This window comes from Stegodyphus dumicola, chromosome 2 (assembly GCF_044657685.1).
Source record: "Stegodyphus dumicola isolate Sdum_Otavi_A_Nest chromosome 2, ASM4465768v1".
NCBI classification, from domain to species: domain Eukaryota; kingdom Metazoa; phylum Arthropoda; class Arachnida; order Araneae; family Eresidae; genus Stegodyphus; species Stegodyphus dumicola.
The window spans coordinates 66683254-66707785 of NC_140769.1; the positions used below are offsets into that span (position 1 = coordinate 66683254).

Genomic DNA, 24532 nt, shown 5'->3' on the forward strand with positions numbered 1-24532 from the left:
TTAGAGTCTTGTTTTGATCTGATTTTGAGCTAAAAAAAAAGTTTTCACCATCTTATAGATATTTATTACTTCAAAATATAACTAATGCAGTTTAATATATACATGGATCACTTAATGTGTACATATTACAACAATAATAAGTGCATAATTTATTAAACTAAAATGCATAATAGTATACATAATTATTAAAATGCATAATTATCAAAATAAAATGCATAATGTTAAAAATTTTTATATTCCTCTTTAAGTAATACTTGAAAAACAGAATTTCCAAAGGAAAATTCAAATGGGGACGTAATAATATTTAATCCTTGAAAAGTGGAAATAATGCAAGGTAATTTCTCGGGTGAAAAATTCTCATAAAAAATGAGAGAGTTTGGAAAATTAAGATGGATGGATGGATATTGTTTTCGTCAGGTCCGTCGTATTCTGGTACATATGTATAAAATCTGATTATTACACATCTCATTCTGGTATACTATATGTATAGCATAATCTATCTATATATTAACAAATAATCACATTTTACATTCTTTTAAATATATATAAGAATGTAAAATGTGATTATTTGTTAAAATACTCGTTAAAAACAATCGCAATAAAATATTACACAAATTTAAAAAAGTTAATATAAGTTAAATAAATTGTAAAAAACATAAAAGTAAATAAAATCAAAATTGGATAAAGAATAAATTAGATAAAATGTATAAATTCCAAATTCCATTTTTTTATTTCTAAAGTTAAAGAATAAATATAAAATTGATTAAGTTCTTTCTCAAGAGAAACAGACTTAACTTAAGGGTAATTTTTCTTAGGAATTTCTGATTTGCAGTTTACCATATATAGATGTGATGCTGTAGTTTTTGCCGAAGATGTAGCAATTCACTTAGTCATAGTCGAGGAAAACTGCTGCGCAGAGAAAAATCACAACTGGCTTGATCGTTAAAAGATCATTTTTATTTTGAATATGAAAAAATTCTTCAAATACATTTTTGCTTAAATTGGTACCACAATAGAGATGCTAAACGCCTCCCCCGAAATTTCTGTATATATAGATTACAATTAAGATAATAAAGAAAGAAGGCAAAACAAGAGACGGGGTTTATTCAAGGAGCAGCAGGCAAGGAAAAACAATACGTAATAATTGTGGTCGTATTTATAGCTCGAAAAGTCTCTGTTTTAAACCTGAGCAGCGACTGGGCTAAAGATTTCACAGTGCAGAGAAATTGCAGGGAAAGAATGACGTAACATGCTGCAGAGTGACGCATGAATGTTTCAAAGCTGGAATCTGTGTAATTAAGCTTTATGAATTTAAAGGTCTATTTAAAGTCTATTGCAATTGGTTCTAATTAAGTTTAATAATTTTTTTCATGTTTCACGTTTTACACACATATATACAATGAAGATGAAGTCATGGTTGAATTGGCGTCAAAAGTGTGCTCTGTATTCCATAACTACTAGCTACTTTCTACGTATTCAAGGAACTGTAATTGGGGATAAAAAAGAGGAGGCGAACGACATGTTCACAAGACAGGGAAGCGACAGAATAGAGAAGATTACGATGTTGATGTTAGAATAAAAGTAATGAAGTTATGGTTCCTCTTCATTTCTGCTAGTTAATTAAAAGTTTTCGTTTGCACACTTTTTATTGCAATTACGTAAAAACTTCTGTTCACTTTTGTCGTTATATAAGTGCATTCTTTATTAGCGTTATATAGGAATCTTATGATGGGGATTAATTTTGGCATGATATATTTCAGAGATATTTATAATAAGAATATTACTGTTTTTAGGATACAAAGGGTAAATTACCAAATAAACCTTTTCGCGACGGCAGAGCTAGTTAGACCACTAGTGATTTCGATGTGTTAAGGTCCCCCCTCCCCCCCCAAAAAAAAAGAAACACCCAACTGGGTCAGAGTGGTTTTTCGTCCATCATTGGGCAATTTTTCTTCGAAAATGAGCAAGGAACCACCGTTACTGTCAACCGTCAATAGCGAACGTTACAATGCTATGAATTTATTTCTCCAAGAATTGAAGAGGATGACATAAGTGACATTTGGTTTCAACAGGACGGGGCCACTTGCCACACAGCCAACGTAACCGAATACGCGACGAGTGTGCTGCCATTTACACCACGAAGGCTTGCGGACAGGAAAGATAAAATAATTGTGTGTTGCCAAAGGAAAAGAGTAACCAATAAATTTTTATGTTGGAATGCGAAGAAAAGAAGCTAAGGAGAAAAGCGGAAAAAAAAGAATCCAAGAACACCGTCAGGAAATAAAGCCTGAGATTTTGTGTGGCAAGCAAGGATTATTTCTTCGCGGCCATCGAGATTCGGTACCACTGGATATATTAATCAGAATCTAAAGCCAGCGAAGGCCACTTTAGATCTGTTTTGATACAAAATCCAAAGGTGGGGATGCTCATCTGGTTGAACATTTAGAAACTTGTGGAAAAATTATGTGTATGCTAGTTCGGAATATCAAAATGAATTTATGGAGTGCTGAAGCAACCATATAATTGACCAAGTAGTTAAGAAGATTAACTTCTTCCAATGTGTTTCTTAGTTTTAGCTGATGAAATAAGAGATATTGGAGGTGTAGAGGAGCTTTTTATCTGTGCCAGATATTTTGACGAAACTGAATATTGCGTTTGTGAAGATTTTCTTATTTTTTTCCCACTCATGACGACACAGGAGAACATATAGCTGCTCTTATCCTAGACAACTTGCAAATTACGTGAACAAATTTGGATTATCTGGACAAATGCTTGATGTTATAATGGACATGTTATGATGGGGTAAGAAATATGAGTCACTGCTATAAGGGTGTACAGGCCTGTATTTCTAGGCAATATTCAATTGCATTATATGTACACTGTAGTGCCCACAGTTTAAGTCTCGCTATCTCCGATGCGTGCTCGGAGAAAGTAATTAATATTTGCACTGGTATAATAACTGATTATATAATTTTCTTAATACATTCAAAAAACAAAACGCTCTGACAACGACAATCGATAAAACATTGCCAATTTAACAAAAAACGTCTGAAGCCCACATGAATCTGATACGATGGGTTGAAAGGCATGATGCATTCGTTGTTTTTTGGATCTTCTTATGCAACTGGCAGAAACTTTGGATAATAATAGCTCAACGGAAAGAAAGAGAAACGGCTGCTACGGTTAGTCACCCGGGATGTGCTGTTAGAAGATCTGAGTTTGAAGCTTTACACGTTATGGTCAAGGCATTTTCAGTCAGCTTCCCTTTAAGTAAATTCTTGCAAAAAGAAGATACAGATTCAGTCTTAGCAATACAGTTTACTGAACAAGTTGTGGCTGTTCTGAATGAGATGAAAAATAAGACATTCAGATATGCGTTTACAGCAGGGCAAAACCTTTGTGATAATCTGAATACTGAAATCACCATACTTAGAACAGCCAAAAAACAGAGTCAGAGATGCAACCTCAAGAGCACTTGCACAGAAGAATACTTTCGAATTGTTGTCTTTCCTTGACTATTTTATAAATGAAATTAATTAACGGCTGCTGAAACACAAAATGCTTCACGGAAGTTTCATCTGCCTTCTTCTAGATGGTACCTACTCTCAAATAAATTCTAACCAGCTCGAACAAATGCAACATTTAGTTCAAAAATACCAAAAAGATATCCACTGCAGAGAACTTGTAGGACTGGAAGAGTTTGAACTGTGATACAGACGAGTGAGTAGCCAATTTGTAAAAATCACGAAATCTCCTGAGAATGTTGAACACGTCTTTGTAATGTTGAACAACTTCCAATAGTAAAAAAACTTCTAACATTTTTAGTAAACCTTGCTTATATCTACTGCTTCTTCTCTTCGATTACTAAAGTCTTACTTGAGCAACATATTTCTGCTGATGCCGGAGGATATTTTATCTCTTCTTCGCAAGAAGAGAAACGCTTGACAATTAATTTGTAGACGTATTAAAATGTGATTTTCTTTACATTAATTTTGGTATAAATAGTTTTAATTTTAATGCTTCCTTTTCAGAAAAAAATTAATGTTCGAAAGCCCGTACTCCATATAAGCATTCTTTCACGTTGAAAATAACCAATGAAATTTTAATTTAATTGTAATATGAGTTAAAGTGGGAGAACCCCCTACTCCAATAAAAAATTTCTCGCTACGCCCTTGCGTTAACATCATTCATTTCTTCAACTTTTGACACTCTAAGTACATTTCTTGTATCCTGCATTTTATAATTATTTAACGATTTTAATGCCTGCTGTTGAATGTGCTTATAAATTTCTACTAGGATTTTTCATAATTGGTGAAAATAGCCGTGTATCTTCCATGTTTGACGTAGCCTGTTCAGAAACTTCAATGTCTCCAAATTTGTGTGATGTTTAAGCCAAAGATAGTTCTTGCATGTTTACCGTGATAGATTAAACAAATAATTAAATTGTTGAGCGCAACAGTATTCAATTTAATTCTCAAAAGATTCTGAAGATTTTCATGTTAAGGAAAGAACCCAGTGCGCCTCTGCTTCTCCTAAATTCTGCCATTCAGTGCCTCCCTAAATTAATAAAAAAAAATTAAGCGCCATTGCGGCTGCACTAGTTGCATCGGGTCTGGTCAAGCAGGACAATTTAGATTCCATACCTAGAAGACAAGAAGTAAATAGCACTAAAAACGGAGACTTTCAAATTCCTAAATGTATATACTACAACGTGCCCAATAGATTTAAGTATTCTTATAATGCTATGTAAAATCAGCAAACTTTCATATCAGAGTGCAGTTTGTACTTGAAGATTTATCACAGACGCAGATACTTTTGGTATAATATAAAAGATTCCACATATAGATGGCGCTCTACTGCTAATATCTCAAAAATATGCTAATTTAATGTGATTGTGAATTTCTTTAGAAAAAGAGAAGAGAGCAAATGAGACCTCAAGATGGATTAATATAGTTTTAGTAAGCAGTCTAGCAAATATAGTCTTTCATTGCCTGATACTAACAGCTCCAACACTCGGCGAACATCTATTTGAACGAAAAATTATCCATTATCCCAATCAAACACCACAAAAAATACGCATCATAATGTGATAAGTTTTTGTATTAGATTGCACTCTAATACACCATATACGTATGTGTACATAATAATAAGAAAAGGCTTATAGATTTTATTTTTAGTTAATTTATATTATTACTTTAACACAGGTCTTCATTTAAAATAAAATACTTTTATCGGAGTCTTCGTTAAGTAAGATAGAAGATAGATTTAAATTAAGATAGAAGAAAAGACGAAAAAAAAAAAAAAGGCACTTTCTGCACAACAACGCATAAGTTGGAAAAAAGACAATTAAAATTCAGCCGTGAACAGCCTTCATTTCATTTAAAGAATTTATTTAGGCAAGCAGGACAGATAAGATACACCTGGCTAGGTGCATTTGTTCAGTTTTCAAATGATAAATAACGAAGATTTTTATGTTTACCTTGAAAACTTGCACAGTTTTAGTACTCCTGTATAAAACACTAAGAAAGTGGGATTTAGGTCCTGTATGGAGAAGTAAAGTTTATTTATTAGCTTTGGAAATTTTAAGATACTCCATTTATGGGGGAAGGGTTTCAATTTCTAACAAAATTTTGAATTCTTAAAATAGCCTGTTCTCTAAGTATTGAGCCAGAACTTTATTCATATAGCAATAAATATGTCCTGTAAATTTCATACGAGATCACAAATTAGAAATTATTCTATGACTCTGTCATAATTTGAAAATAAAAGTGCATTTTCAGAGTAAGTTATAATATGTATTAGTTATAATATCTATTAGTTCGCAGCAATAATTATTTTTATTTTTATTTCTTTGCAATTATAATTTAATTTTGTATTTCACTTTATATGGACAGAGTTCATGCAAATATATTAAAAAGCTTTATTTTGGATTTGTTCCTTAAATTATTATAATTTTTTAGAATTAATAAAATTTAAACATAAAGCGTACCGCCTCCAAGGAGATCATTCGTATTTCCAGATGACTTTAGTCCTCTACGCAGTGACACTACTTTTAGAAAGGGAGTATTCAATACAAGTATTCATTTATGTGCTCAGAAATACCAGATATCTTTGATGATTGCCGTAAAAGCTTAATCGCATCATAAAACTTGAGAAAAATACGTTGTCAATTAATATTAAAGTTGTGAACGACAAAGGTGTTCGACTTATGATTAAACAAAACTGCAAAACAGTGAATTGTGTGATTGTGAAAAGTCTTCAATTTTAAGTTCTTTTAAATTTACAAATAAAAATTTAGAGAATTAAAAACATTTTTCGTCGTTATTTCTTTTAGTCCTTAATACATGAAGTTTATATCTTCTTTTTTCTCTCATCTTATAAACATAAATTTTTACTATTATATCAAACCTTAAAAAAAAAAAAAAAAAACCTGAAATGTTTCAGATTTTAAATTATGTCCAAAGGGGCGTTTTTTAACATTTTGTGTGTTACCTTTCTTTATTAAATATCATGTTCCTCGCACTTAAACCATAAGATCCAGTGACACAGCAATATCGCAAAATAGTTTTAAAACGAGCATATCTTTAGAATTTCCGATACAGAGACTCACGCGCTGGAGATAAAAATGTTTTTTCTGCACAACGTTGCCATTGCTCGCTTTGAAATCCTTGAGTTTGTTAATCAAAAGTTCGTCAAAGTTTTAAAAAATAGGAAATCGATCATAAAACAAATTTCAAATTTCAAATTTGGTCTTCCACATGCTCATATTCGTTGGAGGATTACGTTATTCAAAATTCGATGACTCTATGTACCGTTGTTTTATGAAAATGTGAGAAATATACATACATTTACTCAGATTTTCATTATTTAATTTCTTCAAATATAATGCAGGACTCTAACATTTTGTGGCAACAGTTTGAAAAGTGAACCGACATTTATCCGTCCGACGCAAAATGCCAAAACGAAACTAATAGTCCTTCGGGATTCAAATCCCTTTGGACTAAAAAAAAGTCTGAACTTCCTTTCTTTTGTTTTTCGGAAGGGGAAGGGAGCTATGAACTTTATTTCTTGTATCCTTGTTTTCCTTTTATAAATGTAAAAAGTATTAAAAAAGTACGTGATCGTTTGAAAATATTACTAATAATGAATAATATAGTTTTTTCCATTTTCGTTTCCTCTTCTCAGTGTTAAAATAAATTGTGTGACTTAGTAAGATTTTTACTACTAAAATTTTTTCAAATTCTCGAAAGACTTTAATTACATCTATAAATCTAGCGTTAGCATTATACATTCGGAACATGATTGTAAACGTTAGCATTATACATTCGAAAACGTAATTTTATAAACAGGGATTTTAAGTGCTGCCATCTAGCGGATTAAGACAGAAAATACTGTATGATTTTGTTAATTTCTGTCTGAAAATTTTTGATATGGTAAATCGATGCACATTATTTCTTTGAATCCAGTATGACCCTTCCCTCCTCTACACACATGTTGCAAAAAACAACGTACACCTTAACATCGATGACATATCGGACTCGCTAATTATTTTGAGATTATTTTTAAATTAATAAAATTAATAAATAATAAATTAATATCATTTTAAAAATATGGTTTAATGCCAAGGACATATACAAAAGTAATCAAAGAAAAGAGATGAAAAGGGGTTTTTACATTTTTAACACTAAAAGAAAGTTAAATTCATGTTTTAATTTTTAGGTGTTTAAATGTGTATTTTATTAATGATTTCAGGCATTATAAACTTCTGTATAAATATGTAATCTCTGACTGTTGCGTATCTGTCTGCTGTACAAGTTAGAGAAGTATATAATCAATTTCAGAGGCTGTGAAACAATCAAATATGTAACACATCTTCAAACCATTAAGAAAGTAACTTGCAGAGTTAAGAATGTGAGATATGCAGTCTGTATAGGCAAATAAATTTTTATATTACATTTTAAAATTAATAATGTATTCTAGGGGAAGATAAAGCGTTAAACTGAATACAAATAGAAAAAACAATTTCTGAATAAAGTTTGATACTGCATAATAGGAATTAAACATAGTGTAAATATTCCTTTTAAATAGGAAACAAATGGTAAAAAAAAAAAAAAAAAAAAAAAAATTAATCAAATTAACGTTTCCGAGGCAAATTACTGAATTGCCTTTTACATGTCATAGAAGTAACTTTTTTTTTGTTTTCAATTTGTTGCGTTTCTTACAATAGACATCATTATTCAAACAAATGCATTTATAACTCTGAATTATAACGATACTTCCCTTCTGCTTGTTAGAAGTTTCGGGAAACATTATTTAAGTTTTTAATTAAAATAAAAATTTCTTCCTTTATAACATTATACAGAATATAAATTTTATAAATAATGTTTACAATATTCACATGATATAAACAACAAATTCATAATTTAATAACTATGTGAAATGTGATTCAGAGTATTTTCTATTATCCCAGGTTTAATTACTGAATGCAACAGTATAAAGTTATGAAATATAATAAAAATACATATTTGTAGTTGCCGGACAAGATTCGTATGGCACTTATCAAAGGAAATCATAGATATATACTAAAGTCTATGGATTAGATTTTCAAATCACAAAACAATTATCGAACTTATTAATGAACACAATTAGCAATAAAAGGTTAAGCAAAAACATATGCTGTATGCCAACAAAGGCCAATATACTTACGTTTCGGTCTTTTAGCAAACTTTTTAAACAACTCCATAGTATTCATTCTCAAACGAAGACGAACGATAATTAAATGGAGAATTTGTTTAATTAAGCTTCAGAAAGTGAGTGATGAACAACGGTATTCTTCGTATAACCACACGCGTCGAAAAGCACGCATTTCATGCTTTGCAAAATGCGGCTAAATATGGTACAGACTCGTCCGTTCTTAAAGGGGTTGTACACAAATATTTTCAGGTTAATTTTAAGCACTTCAGATAAAACTTACTTCCAGGTGTTTATTGTTTTCACTCTGTAGTTAAACAGCGCCAGTAATCAATACACGCTGTTGCCAATCGATGATGCATAAATTTTTCATTTATATTCAATATTGTGAAAGTACATGGCTCAGTATAGCGTAAGTTAATCATTTAAAAAGTCAATTTATGCAGTCTTTTGAACAATATAATAAGGTATTTTGTCCCTCCTTTCCGCATGCTTCGTGGTGTAATCGAACGCACGCTCGATGCATATTGAAGAGGTCTGGAGGACCAGGGTATCCAGGGAAAGGCATTGGGGACTTCTAAGGTTTCCTGAGTTAAAAAAAAAAAACTAAAATAACTCTACTGGTGTCGCCTTGAACTAAAAGGTGGTGGCGGTGGACGATAGTTCGTCACCACCAGGATTTGGCGAATGGGTGCCCTAACTCCCAGTCTCCCTTAGAAACGGATTTTCTCCCTAAATTTCCAAATCTATTTCAACATCATTCAGAATAAAATCTAATGTTCTAATACAAATTTTGGAAAGTTAGACATATTTAAGAATACTAGCGGTTTTCTTACATACGAAGAATATTATTAGTAGAACAATTCGAAATCTTACGACACACACATTTTAAGACGTTACAAAGACTATCGTTTGGGCCGAAATACAAACCTTAACGAAACTATTAAAGTACAACAGTTTTATCAAAATAAGTGATAGATTAGATTTTTATAATTTCTACAACCTGCTTTGAAGTTTCAAAAAATATGAGACTGGTATAGGATTTTGATGACAAGCAAACAATTTCTGGATAAAGACGCTTCCCGGTGTACCTGAAAAGATTTAATTTACAAAATAATAACTAGTCTTTGTAGTGCGGAAGACAATGCACGACGTTTTGTCAAAGACTGCGTATTATTGCGACATATTAGGGAAAAACATCGGTAACCTAAAGGAATTCTATTGCCGCAGGAGAGAGTTTAGATTTGCAAAGGATTTGATGAACTTTATAAATGGCAATAGACCAATATTGGGAATTTTAGTTTCATATTTTTAGCTGTATTTTTGTTGTAATCTCTGTTGGGTGTGCCGCGTTAACTATGAAGATGATTATTATCCTTCAGGACGGTTGCAGTACACTCGTCTATTACATTACATTTAATAAACAATAAGCCTAGTGATGTACATTGAAACAGTACATACGAGCCAGGGCTATTTACAATTATGCTCAATTCGTGCAATAATTAAATGATAACATATATTTTGATACTCATTCATTAGCTTGTTAGTGGTTAAGTGACGGAAGCCATGGAATATTGGCGTTTTTATCCCAAATTTGAGGTCTTGTTCTAACTATTAAATGCACGTCGTCTTTATAATGTATAAATGAAGACAAAAATATAAGTTAATTCCTTCCGTTTATCAAGAACATATCATGCTTTAGCCCTCTTAAAAATTAAGAAGGAAAATATCGGGCAACTTTTTTTTTTTTGTCATTTCTTGCCTGTATATTGATATTCAAAAGCGACTTGAAAACAACTTCCTTTTAAAAAATGTCTTCACAAATTTTATTTTCAGATTTTTATAAATTATAGACATCTTCCTTATTTTACATTTTATATTTTAATGCTGCTTCAAATATATTTCTCTACGTAAATTTGTAAATAGATTATACGGTTGGTTGTGGCTTATCTCACTTGTCTGACCTGATCAGAACTCAGAATTGTGTCTGTCACTGGCATGAGCTTTGGAACCTTATGGGTATAACATTCTAGCGATGCACGACGTTTTAAGAAACTTTTCAAAGAAACGAGTTTCTTACAGTACTAGCAAGCCCACCAGCAGCCGAGCGGTAAAGTCGCTGAACAGTACCGCCGAGTCGCTGAACACTACCGCCGAGCGGTAGTTCGGTCAGAGGTTCGAATCCCGCGGACGGGCTGGCTGCATGAGTGTTTTCGTGGTTTTTCCCATGTGTAACGTGTATACGAGCCAGTTTCCCTTAGAAAGTCCTCCACGAGGGCATCCCTCCCCTTAGGCAGATAGCCCTAGCGTGCTTTGCCATAACTAAATACACCTTACAGTACTAGCTCGAACGGAAGGTTTATAGCCGCAACTTTTGCGCTGTGCAATGTGCTGCGGGTCGTATCCGTGACATTTTAAATAACTATCAAATCTGTTACCTATCCTCAACTGTGCGTCGAAACATTTCCTGTCTTCGCTTCCAGTTAATGTTCCAGTTCCAGTAACTTGCGTGAAGACTTCCCAAAAGTATGTACATTCTGTCCTTCCTCCTACACGAAACACAGCATACTCAGCGAAAGATTTTCGCCAGGATTGTAAAGTATTCTGGATATGTACCTGCAACACATAGTCGAGCGCAGATGTTTCGACTAGAAGCTAGTGCTGGACGAAACTCGTTTTTCCGAAACGTGTGTTCTAGCGTCGCCGTTAGCTGTGATAACCGCAATACGACGCTCAGAATATATTTTGTTGCTGCAAAAAGGCTCTTTATGTAGTCTTATCGGTTTTTGTTGTTGCCTCCTACAAACAACGCAATAAAATATATTTCTTGCGTTGTTTGTCTAACCTAGGAGGGGAAGGACAGAGAAATTACTGATTGGTAGAAAGCGAAATTACTTATGATAGAATAATCAACCACTAATATATCAAAACCAGATCAAAGTCTTCCTTCGAATATCCATTAACCACGCTTCCAGAAAACGAAATTATTCAACGGATTACGTTATCACAATTTAGAGATACTTGAACCTACGGGTAGCAAAAGAAATGAAAAGCGACGAAGAAAAAAATTCAGCACTTGGCATGAAGTAAAATACGTATTAAAAATATTTGCGAATTTTGGCGAAAAAACTATAAAAATAAAATATTGGAGAAATAATGAATATTAATATTTTCCGAAATTTTTTTTTAAAAAAGAAAAACAGCTATGAAGAAAATAGACATTTGAATGTTATTTAGAAAAATTGCAGTATTTATGACTATTGATCCATCAAAAACTAATTAAGCATAATTAACCTACAAGTAAATTTATTTATGACTAAGTTTTACTCATTAAACATGATTTTAGAAATTACTGAATGGGATTTTTTTCATTGCTTAATACATTATCAATAACGCGGGGGGGGGGGTAACTATTTTGCGGTGGTATATAAGTTTAGCCCGGTAATCCGGCGTTGCGTAAGTCCCATACGTTTAGAATTACTAGACTTTGGCTACACTTAAAATTACATAATACTAATTTTTAACTTAGTAAGGTCCTCTACGGAAGCATTATTTGATTACGGCAACGCACGATAAGCCGTCGTGTGGGTTGCCCATCATAATATGACCCAACATTGATTTCTAGACTTTGCAAATGTTATCTGAAATTTCGAGAAGATTTTGCCGGTGCTGCCATCTGACGGATTAAGAAGCTGTTAAAGAAAGTCTTTTTAACAAAATGCTACTTTTAGGTTTAACTCTTTATTAAATGATTTTGTAAAATTAGAAATGAAAAATTTGTATTGAATAATAAATTCTTAAACATCATAAAATGCATTAAGCACTCAAATTTGGGAAATAGTGTACTTAAAAGAAATTGTATTACAATAGATGAGAGAAAAAAAAAATCACGCTAAATTTATTTTTCTTCTTTCTATATTTTTAGAAAATGTTAAACGTGCAGTTTTGTGAGAGAAGAAGCAAGCCTTAGACTGATGTACATTTTGAATAAATTTGATTTAATTTCTAGGGCATCAAACATAGGTTTTTTAAATTTGAATATTGATCTTTCGCCTAGGTTTAAATTTTACATTGGTGTGTTTCTCTTCCAGTTATATTAAACATGTATTTTATTAACGGTTTCAGCCAAAATTTGACATTTATCAGAGAGATTAGTAATAATTACATACGTAAAACTGTTTTAAAACACTAAAATGCAACAACAATTAAGAGGTCTAATACAAGTTAAAAAAATCCCTGTAAAATTAAAAAAGTGACTTGTCTCTTTATGTAAAAAAAAATTGCTTGAGTTTCAAATAACATGTTATATTATTTAAAAACTGGTATAATTGTTGCAAGCAGGACGAAGAAAAGAAATTGAATTTTAACGTGAAAATAATTTCTGAGCCCAAATTTTATGTAGTATGTAATGCTATAAAATGTACATATTATGCAAATCTATAGATAAAAAAGGGGGAGAAAAGCAAAATTAATGAAGTAGTAAGTAGATTTGGGTTCACTGAATTTCCAGTTACAAAAATATGGTTTAAATTAACAATTTAAAAGTATAGAAAATTTTGTATATCATAAATAGTTTATTCATTTAAAACTGCAATTAAAATTTTGGTGGTGAAGTATATAAATAGTGGTGCTGATGGTTTTTTATGAATAACAAACAGATCTTGGGGTTGCGAAAATCACTTTTATTTGGTATATTTTCCTAATATAATAAAATACAGTTAAGCAACAGAAGAGTAGTGAAATGTTGAATATTACACAGATAGATATCTCTATTAATAGAAATACAACTGATCACATAATCAAAGCTGCTAACAGCATGTTCTTATATCAGAAGCAAGTGTGGAAATAAGGTGTGACTTACAAGATGATGCCAGATCAAGAACTTTTAAATACTATAGTGTAAATAGTTTTAAATTACTATAATGGCCAATTTCACTGCTTTTATTAACAAATCGGGCCTTTTCGTTTTTCAAAGTAGCTTGATCGCCCGCTAGCTTGAAGAATTACGACTTTTTTAACAAATGACTGTTTTTTCCTTTTACTCTTGCTTTTGTGGCCAAGTTTCATAGTTTTAGCTGAATTAGCCATTTTCACTTCCAGTCACAATTTTTTTCTTCCAACTACATGTCAGACGCCATTTTTGAAATCTTTTCACGTTTTTCCGAGTCTTCCGACCCCCTTCGATAATAGGAGACGAGTTGCAGCTAACGGACAATCTCTTCGTATTGGCTGATGCCGACAGAACTTCGCTCCCCCTACATACGTCACACAACTGAAGTACACAGAAGGGAATTACAACTACTTTTCAACTAGTTTTTAGAGGGAGAGCTCTGCATCGCCACAGGTCAGTTTTTTGTTTCTTTTGTTACAACTTTTTCTTGGTTTTAGCAAGACCCACTTTGTAGGTTATCATCTTAATTTTCTTTTATTTTATTTTAATTACAGATTTTCATTACAGATTTCTAAAATATATAAAATTGTTAATCTTTAAGCTTGCAGGCCCAGCCCGTATGTTTTTGTATATTTAGCACTAATAGCAGACCGCTATTTATTTTTGTTTTTATTTTTATTTTTATTTTTATTTTGATTTTAGTCTAGATTTAAGATGTTTCGGAATAGTTTTCACATATTTTAACACCTTAATGTGTCATTTTGTGCGGACGCGTCGGGAAATTGGAACAGAGAATTGAGACTATTAAAATTTTCCAAGACACTTTGTCTAAATTACAAATTTTTTTTGTAGCGAAAAAGTTTCAATTGTCTGTTTACGGCGAAACGCGTAATGGGGTTAGCTTGATTTGACGTTCAAACAAATTAAATTTCCCTTGAAAAGCCAGTTTGGAAGTCGAGTTAGGCTAATTTACCATTTTCCGCTTACCTTTTTATCTGATTCTGTTTTTTTAATGTTTTACATGTTTATTGGTTTGATTTTCATATGTATTAATTTTTTAAAACGAGTTGAACTTTTTGGAACAACAGCTCCTGGTAACTTTTAGGCGAGCTTACTACACTTTCTATTTTAAATCACTATAAAATATCTACATTATAATGAACATATTAAATTATTGTGTATTAATTGAGTTCGTGTACGTTCCTTAACATCCTTCCACCTTGCAATTTTAGGAAATTGCAACATGTTCTCTACTCAGTTCATCAGTTTCTAGTTCTGACTCTTCAGAGAGAGGCCATTTATCCGGCTCTTCTTTAAACCAGTCCGGCCCCTCCCACCATCTACTCTGTAGCAACATTTTGCAATCAATCCCTCTAGAGGGAAGATCAGCAGGTTTGCTTGAGCTTGATACATAATGCCCCAGTCGTCCGGATTTGTGCATCTCCTTATTTCAACTACACGGTTTGCCACAAAAACACTCCAGTGAGTATATTTTTTTATCCATGTCAGAACTACAGACGAGTCAATCCAAAGGTACACTTGGCACTTTGTCAATTTAAGAACGTCAATGACTTGACGATACAACCGAGTAGCTATAAGTGCTCCAAGCAACTACAATCTAGGAATAGTTACTGATTGCTCTGACATGTCTGTCTTGATTTACATAATTCCGATTGTACTGAAGATTTGCCCTCAAAATATGCACGTAAGAAAATGATGCTGCATAAGATACCTTACTAGCATCACTAAAGCAATGTAGAGTAATAGAGAATTCATCAAAGGGTCCAATCACAATTCTTCTTGAAATTTAAAGATTATTCAAAAAGTGTACTCTTTTGAGCCAAGCAAGAAATTCTCTTTCTATAGCTTGTGGAAGATTTTCATCCCAGGAAAGATTCATGTTCAATGTTTTTTGCAGAATGACTTTTGGAATAAACGTAGAAGGACTAGTAAATCCAATGGGGTTGAATATCCTCTCCAAGACTGACAGCAGAGATTTTTTCATGTGGACACTCTCAGAAAATGTTAATAGGGTTAAATTGCAATAAATTTCATCATTCTCGGTGTCCCATGAGAGTCCAAGAATTGGAATGATCTTCTGATAGGAAGTCATGCTTCTATCTTGGAATGGTGCAGCAGTCCAACCTCTAAGGTCAAAACCTCCTGAAAACATTAGAGTTTGGGACTCTTTGAACTTGACTACTTCTTCTTCGGTTTCGAAACGAGCTATACAATTGTCGACATAAAAGGATTTTCTCAATCTAAGTGCCGTTCCTCTTAAATATTGTGGAGCATTATTCAAATGGTAGGAAATCATCGCTCCCAACAGGAATGAACTCGAAGAAATGCCGAACACGACACAACAGTGTCTCTAGGTAACAATCTCGGTTTGATTTGAATCTTTCCACCACAGGAATTTCAAAAAGTCTCTGTCTCTAGCACGCAAACTTATTTGTAAGAAATCTTTCCTTATATCGGCAGTAACATTAATTGCATATTGCCGGAATTGCATCAAAAGTTTTGGAAGCATTTCTATTAAATTCGTCTATTTTCGAGGCAAGCATTCAAGGAATTCCCATTTTCATCCTTCAAGGATGCATCGAATACAGGTCGCACTTTCGTAGTCAGACTGGAATTCTTGATGAAATAAATAGTGACCAGTATGACTATTATTCGGAGCTATTTCAGTTATACCTTCCTTTAATAATACCATCATATTCTTCGAAAAATCCCATCTGCTGCAGTCTTCGTGTATTGGCGAAAAGTATTTTTTCCGCTTTATCTTTATTATCTCCAAGAATCCGATGACTATCCTTTCAAGGCAAACAGACTTCATACCTATTACCCTCGATTACTTATTAAAGTATTTTCTAGGAAAAATGTGATCATTTCAGGGTCTGAATGCTCATTAGTCTTCACTTCTATCGGATCTTTTATGGCAATTGTCTCTAAATTCCACAGTTCTCTGAGATCCAAATAGCAAAGTCTGACGGTATTAAGCAAGGTATTATGATTTTGCACCGGGCCTTGTAGTGTCCAACCCAATTTTGTTTCAATGGCAGCAAAGTTTTTGTCAATTGGAATGATATTAATTTAAAAGTCAAACAACAAAAATCAGCGTTATATTTTCAAATTTTCACAGTTTTTGTCATCTTGCAATTGTATGCGTTTCGGAGCCGCAAACGGCTTATTTTTCGCTTCCTTTTTTGCACGTGGTGTAACCGCCATTTTGTGATTGCATTGTGAAAATTTGAAAATATAATGCTGATTTTTGTTGTTTGACTTCTAAATTAATATTTGTTTGGCGTGTTATTGTATCTTGATTGGAATGATATTATGCGTCATCAACTGGCCAGAATAATCGGCTCCTATTAACAATACGATAATAGTTATGCTTCTATCTGGTGCATTTCTACCAGAATCGCTGATTTTGATTTTATGTTCTCGAAGTGAGCAACATATACGTTTGAATTTCACTCTAGGAATGTATCCACAAATTTTGTCTTTATCTAAAAGTTATAATTCGTATTTGAATTTATTTTCCTTACCTTGTATTTCGATATAAAAAATACCATGGACCTGAGATTCAACTCCACCAAACAGATTGTGGCTGAAAGTCTCTTGATCTTATTGGACTAATTCTAGTCTCTTTATTATGTCTTTCCATAAGTAAGATCTTTGTGACCCACTATCAAAACGTGTTCTCACAAGTTCTGTTCTTCTATTATGGACAATCTTCACCATAATAGTTTGGAGAAGAGTTGTTTACAGTTTTTGGTTAGACTCACTCGTTTCGTTAGCTACTTTGTAAGGATCCTAAGTTTTACTAACGTTTATTTTATTTAAAAACTGTACTATCACTTCTTAGTTTCTACTTCCGGCCAGAATTAAATGCTTTAACTTGTTTATGTAAATCGTCTTGCTAACGCCCAAGTACTTAAGTTGTGGCTTTTTGCCAAGGGAGAGAAGGAGTTTTAGGAAGAAAGCCGCTTGCTTCTGTAGTTTTACGAGTTTTCACTCGGTTGCTGGTTGCATTTAAGGCCAGAGGTTTAGCCCTCTTGATATTTGCAGACGTATCGTAGTTTTAGCAGCTCGGCGTACTTCATACGTACCTTTTTTAAATAACGGCCAGTCTTAGTGCTAGGCATTTGTATACTAATTCAAAGTTAGCTTTTAGTTAGAGTTTTAGTTAGTAGTTTTTATATTCTTAAGCTCAGACCACAAGTGGTTGGTCTCTGTATTCCGAAGTTCGGAAATACCTGTAAAGTATTGAAAATAAAGAGTTTCGTATACCCTTCCTGCTTGTGTTGTCTACGTCACACCTTCTTGAACATAGCTTGAGTAAGTTCCCTGTTCCTATTCAGGATCATTCATGTTTCCAAAGCAAATCAAGAGAAACACAAGTCCTGACAACTTTAGTGCTTCTTTTTTCGCAACTTCTAGAACCTTTTAGTTCTCTGCACATCACAGTTACATGACGTTTGTTGCAAAATAGGCAAAGAACTTTTACATTTTTAGGCAGTATGCCCAATTTTAGGCAGTTAAAACAAGCTTTTTTCTTCCTTAGTAAATTTTTCGTATCTTCCAATGAAAGGCTGTGCAGCCTAAAGCACTCATAGGAATTATGTGTTTCCTTGTCGCAAGAAACACAAAAATTAACTTGTTTCTTCTTTGAATCTCCTGCATAAATACAAGTTGCTGTGGCTGGAACCTAGCCAAGTTTGTCTGGAGCAAAAATACTTGTACGGGTCAACTGAAGAGGGTCTTCACTTTCAACTTCAATTCGGAAAAAATACAATAAATTTTCCAAATTTTCAGTGTGTGCAACACTTTTCCTACGCTGGCGAGATCGCTTTCATGCTCTCAGAATTTCTTCAGGTAGTGAAGACTTTACAAGGGGATACAGCATAGCTGCATAAATTTCACTTTTTACCCCCAACGTCTCTAAAGCTCTGAATTGTGTCTCTAACTTATCACATAAATTGGATAGAGTCATAATTCCTTTTTTGCCAGCTTGAGCCAAAATCAACTTTAATAATTCGCAAACATAAGATTTCTACCAGTAATTCGTCGCGTGCAAATTGAGATTTTAGTTGCTTGATAGCTTCCTTCTAATTCGCACCTGAGGGAGAATAACTATCTATGAGCTCTCTCGCTGGGGATCCAACGACAGTTGCCTGCAATAGGTATTGAAATTTGTCATCGTCATTTATACTTACATCATCGTCGATCTTCTTAAACTGTTCCCCAAATCCTAACCAATTTCGGGTCTCCCCATCGAATTTTTGAAGCTCCAAATTTGGTAAATTAAAGTTCCTCTTCGTGGAATTTTCTAAAGTTCCAGGTGTAATTACAGGAGTGGAATTCACCATTCTATTTTCTACTTTTGTTTTTAAACTGATATATTTATCACGATATGTTTCATTCGTCTTAAAATCAGACAAATATTACTTTCGTTTTCCCTTTCCTACAAAAGTTCGGAAATTTGTGATTGAACTTCATCTAATCTGTTGAATTTACCTTCCAATTGCAAGCTCAATACTTGGAGTTGATTAATCTCCACGTCAGGCTTTAGAATTCCAGCATCTAAAGCATTGGCAGTATAATCGTAAACGATTGCCTTAGAGGCTTAGGCTTTTGTAATAAAATTTCCATGATTTCAAATTCAATATATCCAATGATATAATCAAATAAATCATACATAACCCGCAAGACATTGTTGATTTGATTAAACCCTTTTCCTCTCGGGATAATTTTAGCATTGAAACTTTTATTCCTGATATAGAAGACATTTTTAATCTCTACCAAATAACGAAATCTGTTCATCAAAAAATTTTTGTTAAAAAAAGTCTTACAGTTCCAGCTTTAATCAGGTCAATTCGTGGAAATACTAATTGGGAACAATTAAAGCACCATTTATTAGATGAATTTTCGGACAAAATTAATAGCCCTCAATCACATCAAATAATGAAATCTCATCGTATGTAACCATTTGAAACCTTACAAGAATATTTTTTAGCTATGACAGATCTCGCACACAAAGGTTCAATGGATGATTCTTCTTTGATTGAGTATGTCATAAACGGTATTGCTGATTCAAACAACAAAATAATTCATCAAACAACAAAATGATTTTGTACGGCTGTAATTTAAAGAGAAACTGAAGATTTATGAAAAACTCTTTAACAATTCAAAATATACGGAGCAAAATACTCAAAAGAAATTTCCTAATTCCCTTCCCAATGTTAAATTTGATAATAAACGTACACAAGATACGCAACCGCTATGTTATTCCTGTGGTTTAAAAGGACATGAAAGCGTTAATTGTCTAAATAAATCTAATGGCAAATTTTGATATCGCAGCAAACATTATGGTCATATTCATACCCGAACTGTCCCAAAAGTTATAGTAGTTCTACCACGGAATCTGCTCCTAAATGTTCTACATCTGATAGTACTGTAAATGCACTTTCTGCTCAAACGTTTTCTAAAACATCCTATACATGTTGACATTCAGCTTAAAGGAACTCCGTTGACTGTTCCCTATGACACTGGATCACAAGCAACGCTAATTAATGAGAAAATATATCGCAAAATTGGTTCTCCACCATAGCATCCTTTTAGAATTACATTTTCAGGTTGCGAGACACAGATCAAAGTATTAGATTCTTTGAGGACTATATTCAAATTCAAAACACTATTTTACCTGCTAAAATCCATGGAGTAAAAGACTATATGATTCCTCTTGATGCCGTTATTAGAATCGAAATTTTGCAACAGACTCAATTTACATTTGATAAAGACGGTATTCATTTATGCAACAGTGATGATGATCAAATTTTTACTAACGTTGCTAATGTTACTGATGATCAAACATTTCCACCTGATCATTCGCACATCTTGAACTCTGACAATCGTGGGGAAGTTCAACATGTCGTTACTCCTCACAAAGCACATGAAGTTAACACTGCTATGAAAGATTTTCAGGCAATAAAAGAAAATCAAAATATACTTGAAGAAAACAGTCAAGGGAAATGATGATAATGCCCATGACGATTTAGAATTGGATTTAGATGATTATAATTTGGATTTGGATGATCAAAGATGATGATGATACCAATCATGAAGCTCATGACGATGATGCTGATCAAAATGATGTTGATGTTGTCGCAGATGATGACATGGATCAAAATCATGATATTGATGATGACGATGATGACAATCATGAAGATAATGATGCTGCTGATGATGATAACACTCATGAAACTAATGAATATGATGTTAATGCTGTCGATGATGTCAATGAAGATGATGTTGATGACAATGACGAAGATGATGATGACAGTCATGAAGCTAATGATGATGATGTCGATGATGAACAAAGCGTACAGAATAATGAAGAAGCTGTGAAAGATCAACTGAATCAGTTTGAACAAGGATTTGCTGAACAAGCAAAAGAGAAGACACCTGCCAAAAGCGCAGAAACTCCCAAACACAAACTAGAGAAAATACCAACGACTGAAAAATCTCCGAAAACCGAAACGCTTCTCGTTTTATAGAAGACTCTTGATGATGAAGTAAAAGATATTACAGACCTGTCTCTGGAACATTTGCTTAGTGATATCAGTACAGAAGACCTCATCTCTACAGAAGAAATCAAAGTTTTCTCTTCTGATATTTTAGATGTTGCTATGCCGAAAGAAGATACAAAGGAACAGGAATCACGGACATATAATCCAAGGAAACTACTTGTCTCTGACATTCCAGCTGATACTACGATTTCTGAAATTGCCGAACTTTTTCCAAAAGCATCTCAGATAACTCCGAATTTACCCCCTGTCAATCCAGATGCTACCAAAAGTTACATACAGAAAAAACCTGCAGTTGAAGCAACAAAGAATGCTGAAGTACTTGGAAGAAAAATTACTGTTTCCTATTCTTTAGCTACTTCACACCCGAAGAAACAAAACAAAACAAAACAAAAAAAAAAAAAAAAAAAAAAAAAAGATCCTGGAAGTATAAACGAAGAAAATTTAAACGGACTTCAAAGAAAATGAAATTGCTGACACAGCAAGATAATGAATACGATGCCTTACATTGAAGTTCAACGGAACATCCTCCGTTTACAGCAAGAAAATATGCGACAGTATAAGAAACGTCGCAAACATGCCTGCAAATACAAACTTGGAGACCAAATGCCAATCCAGCCTGGACTGCAGCTTCGACTGAAACTTAAACTTCGCCCCAAATTCTTCGGTCCTTATGAAACAACAAAAGTTCATCCATCTGATTGTTATGAAGCACGAAAGATACGCCGTGGAGGCCCCATTCTCATGTCAAACCTCTGCTGATAAGATGAAACAGTAGTGCACAAAGTTAACATTCGCCACATGGAGACTAATTTTTTTTCACTTTTTCTGCTTGCGTTTTTTTTTTTCTTTCATTTCAGATCCACCCCCAAGCGAGGATGCCTGGCAGGGCAGGATGGCCGTGTGGTCATCCGCCCTCTGCCTACAACGCCTCCCGACACTCAACATCTGGCAACCTCAGCAGGAGTTAGATCATTCTTCAAGCTGAGAGAGAAAATTCAGAGGATTCCGGAAGATGATGTTAGGATGCTGCGGAGGAATCATCGGTGATGCAACTCGATGTAATTGAAACAAAAGTGATTAAACCGTATCTTTGATGATGTGAACAATATTCTGTGTTTAATTCTTTTGATGTCTTCATCTTACTTCCTTTCACTTTGTACACCATCATCATGTTTATTCTTTCATTATTAAAAAAATCTGATGTGTACACCACATGACTTCCTTGTACGGAATATTAAATTATACGCATTTTTTCTTGCATTTCATTTAAACTTATTGGATTGAATTAAATCTACTTCGCCGGCAGCGCATAAACCACAATAGAATAAATGCATTCTTTAAAATTCACTCTAGTATTTGTTTACCATAGCGACACTCTGGCGCTAGATTCACTTAACAGTATTATAATTCGTTCATATTATAACTCATAATGCACAAAATTCGTATCATTTAAAGAATAGAATTATCTAATCGTTGCCACATGTTCTATTCAAATACTATAATAAAGCTAGAATGATGTATAAAAGAAATTAAGCAAACAAAACAAAAAAGAAACAGTTTTTCAGAGGCGATTGAGTATTTCTCATTCAATTAATTCAGTTCTCACTTCGCGAGAAGGCAAAAATACATAAAAACTCAACATATCTATATTAAAAATTACGAAGTAAATCTTAAACACTTATTTCCTCGAAAAAATTTCAGAAAGGATTAAGCATGATTTAAATAATAAATGAAGGCGTTATCTTTGTTATTGCGAAGCTAAGTTTCTTTAGATTGGCAACAAATCCACTAGTCTGCTGTTTCAAATGTAAACAAGCAATGGCCGCCATTAAAACAGGCTTAGCGGCAATTACACAACTTTAAAATTGCTGATAATTCTAAAAATATTGCACACAGATTTACTAAAGGCATAAAATCCTTAACCGGAAGATAAAAACAACATAATACAAGCAAAAAATGTACAATTTACAAACATATACGAGTAAAGAAACTGAGATCACTGAGCCGGGTAACAGAGTGGATATATATATAAATATATTTATATAAGTTTGGTGCGGCCGATTGCAACCAAAATACGAGGTGCACATCTACATGTTATAGCAGTCCTATATACAAAATTTCAACGTTCTGAGGGTACTCGTTTTGGAGTTATGCGAGATACGTACGTACATACGTTCGTACAGACGCCACGAAAAATTCTTTTCAGAATTCATTTTAAAGCAGTTTTATAATTGAAGGAAAAGAGTATTTTATTCTGTCCTTACGTACAGATATCGCGCAAAAACATCGTTAAATTGCATTCGATAGCTGTCAAAATGGATATTTTCGTTGAAATACTATGCTGCCTGAAACTTTTCGCGATTACAATACTTCCTTTTTACTTCGTACAGGGAAGTAAAAACGATAAAATGTCACTATTTTCTTCGTTATTAATCCCAACTTCATCCTATATATAGGTCTTAAATGTTTTATTGTGGAAAGAATTTGCTTCTTGAATGTATAAAATTCAAAGGTCATCAATGTACATTTGTAATTACATTATCAATTTGCATATGTATACAAAATCTCAGATGAAATATATTATTTATTTAAATTTTAATTACACTAATGATGTTGAGTTAATGTTACTTATTTAAAATTACGCACATTTAAAAATACTTTTTATTTTTAGAACTAAATTTGCCTGTTGAAATACAAAAATTGAGCAGAAGATTGCCTGTGGCCTACAGAACGCCATTTCATTTGCTTAAACAGATGTTCTAGTTCACGGTTATCGAGGAATTGCTATTGGAGGAGTTTTTTGAAACAATTCATGATGATTGAAAGAATTGGTACACAGAATAAATAAATTTATGTCTTCTTATTTGCGATACATTTTATATAAAATTGCTTTTCTTTGCTGGAAATTATTAATAAATATAGTAAATATGGTAGACATAATTATGAACTCCAAGATGAGGAAGAAAGCGTGAAGTTCCAGCACCTAAAATTGAAGATAAAAAGGAAAACATTTAAAAGTATTTCAAAGTAAACAACTCCTAACTTTTAAATGAATAAAAGTACTTTTTCCCCCATTTTCCTTTTTATAATGCTGCATAACATATTTTGTTTAAGTTAAATTTTTGATAGCAAGAAATGCTTTTAAAAATAACCTTTTTAAATGATTCTCTCTGCTCCGTAATCAAATATTCTACTTTGCTATTTAAAGAGTTCAGTTTCTGCTTCATGAAAGATATATCATTTTGCTGTTTATCATCCTGAGAAAAAAAGAACATATTTTAACAACAAATTTTAATAACGAAAATTTTAAATAAAAATTAGCCGTAAACAAGTCAAACAATATAGATTGAGAACGTGT

General features: G+C 33.0%; 1 protein-coding gene across 4 annotated transcripts in view; it reads right to left on the bottom strand.

The window, feature by feature from the left end:
* Positions 1-23817: 23817 nt before the first annotated feature.
* The window catches only part of LOC118200220 (uncharacterized), a 38141-nt gene continuing 37426 nt past the window's right edge, over positions 23818-24532 (bottom strand). For 3 of the 4 annotated variants that reach the window (XM_035372158.2, XM_035372156.2, XM_085810740.1), the window contains exons 8-9: positions 24327-24431; positions 23818-24157 (exon numbers count right to left, since the gene is read on the bottom strand). In XM_035372158.2, the coding sequence (XP_035228049.1) occupies positions 24035-24157; positions 24327-24431 (228 nt within the window). In that variant the 3' untranslated portion in view covers positions 23818-24034. The remainder of the gene's footprint in view (positions 24158-24326; positions 24432-24532) is intronic. The other variant, XM_035372159.2, reaches the window with a different exon arrangement.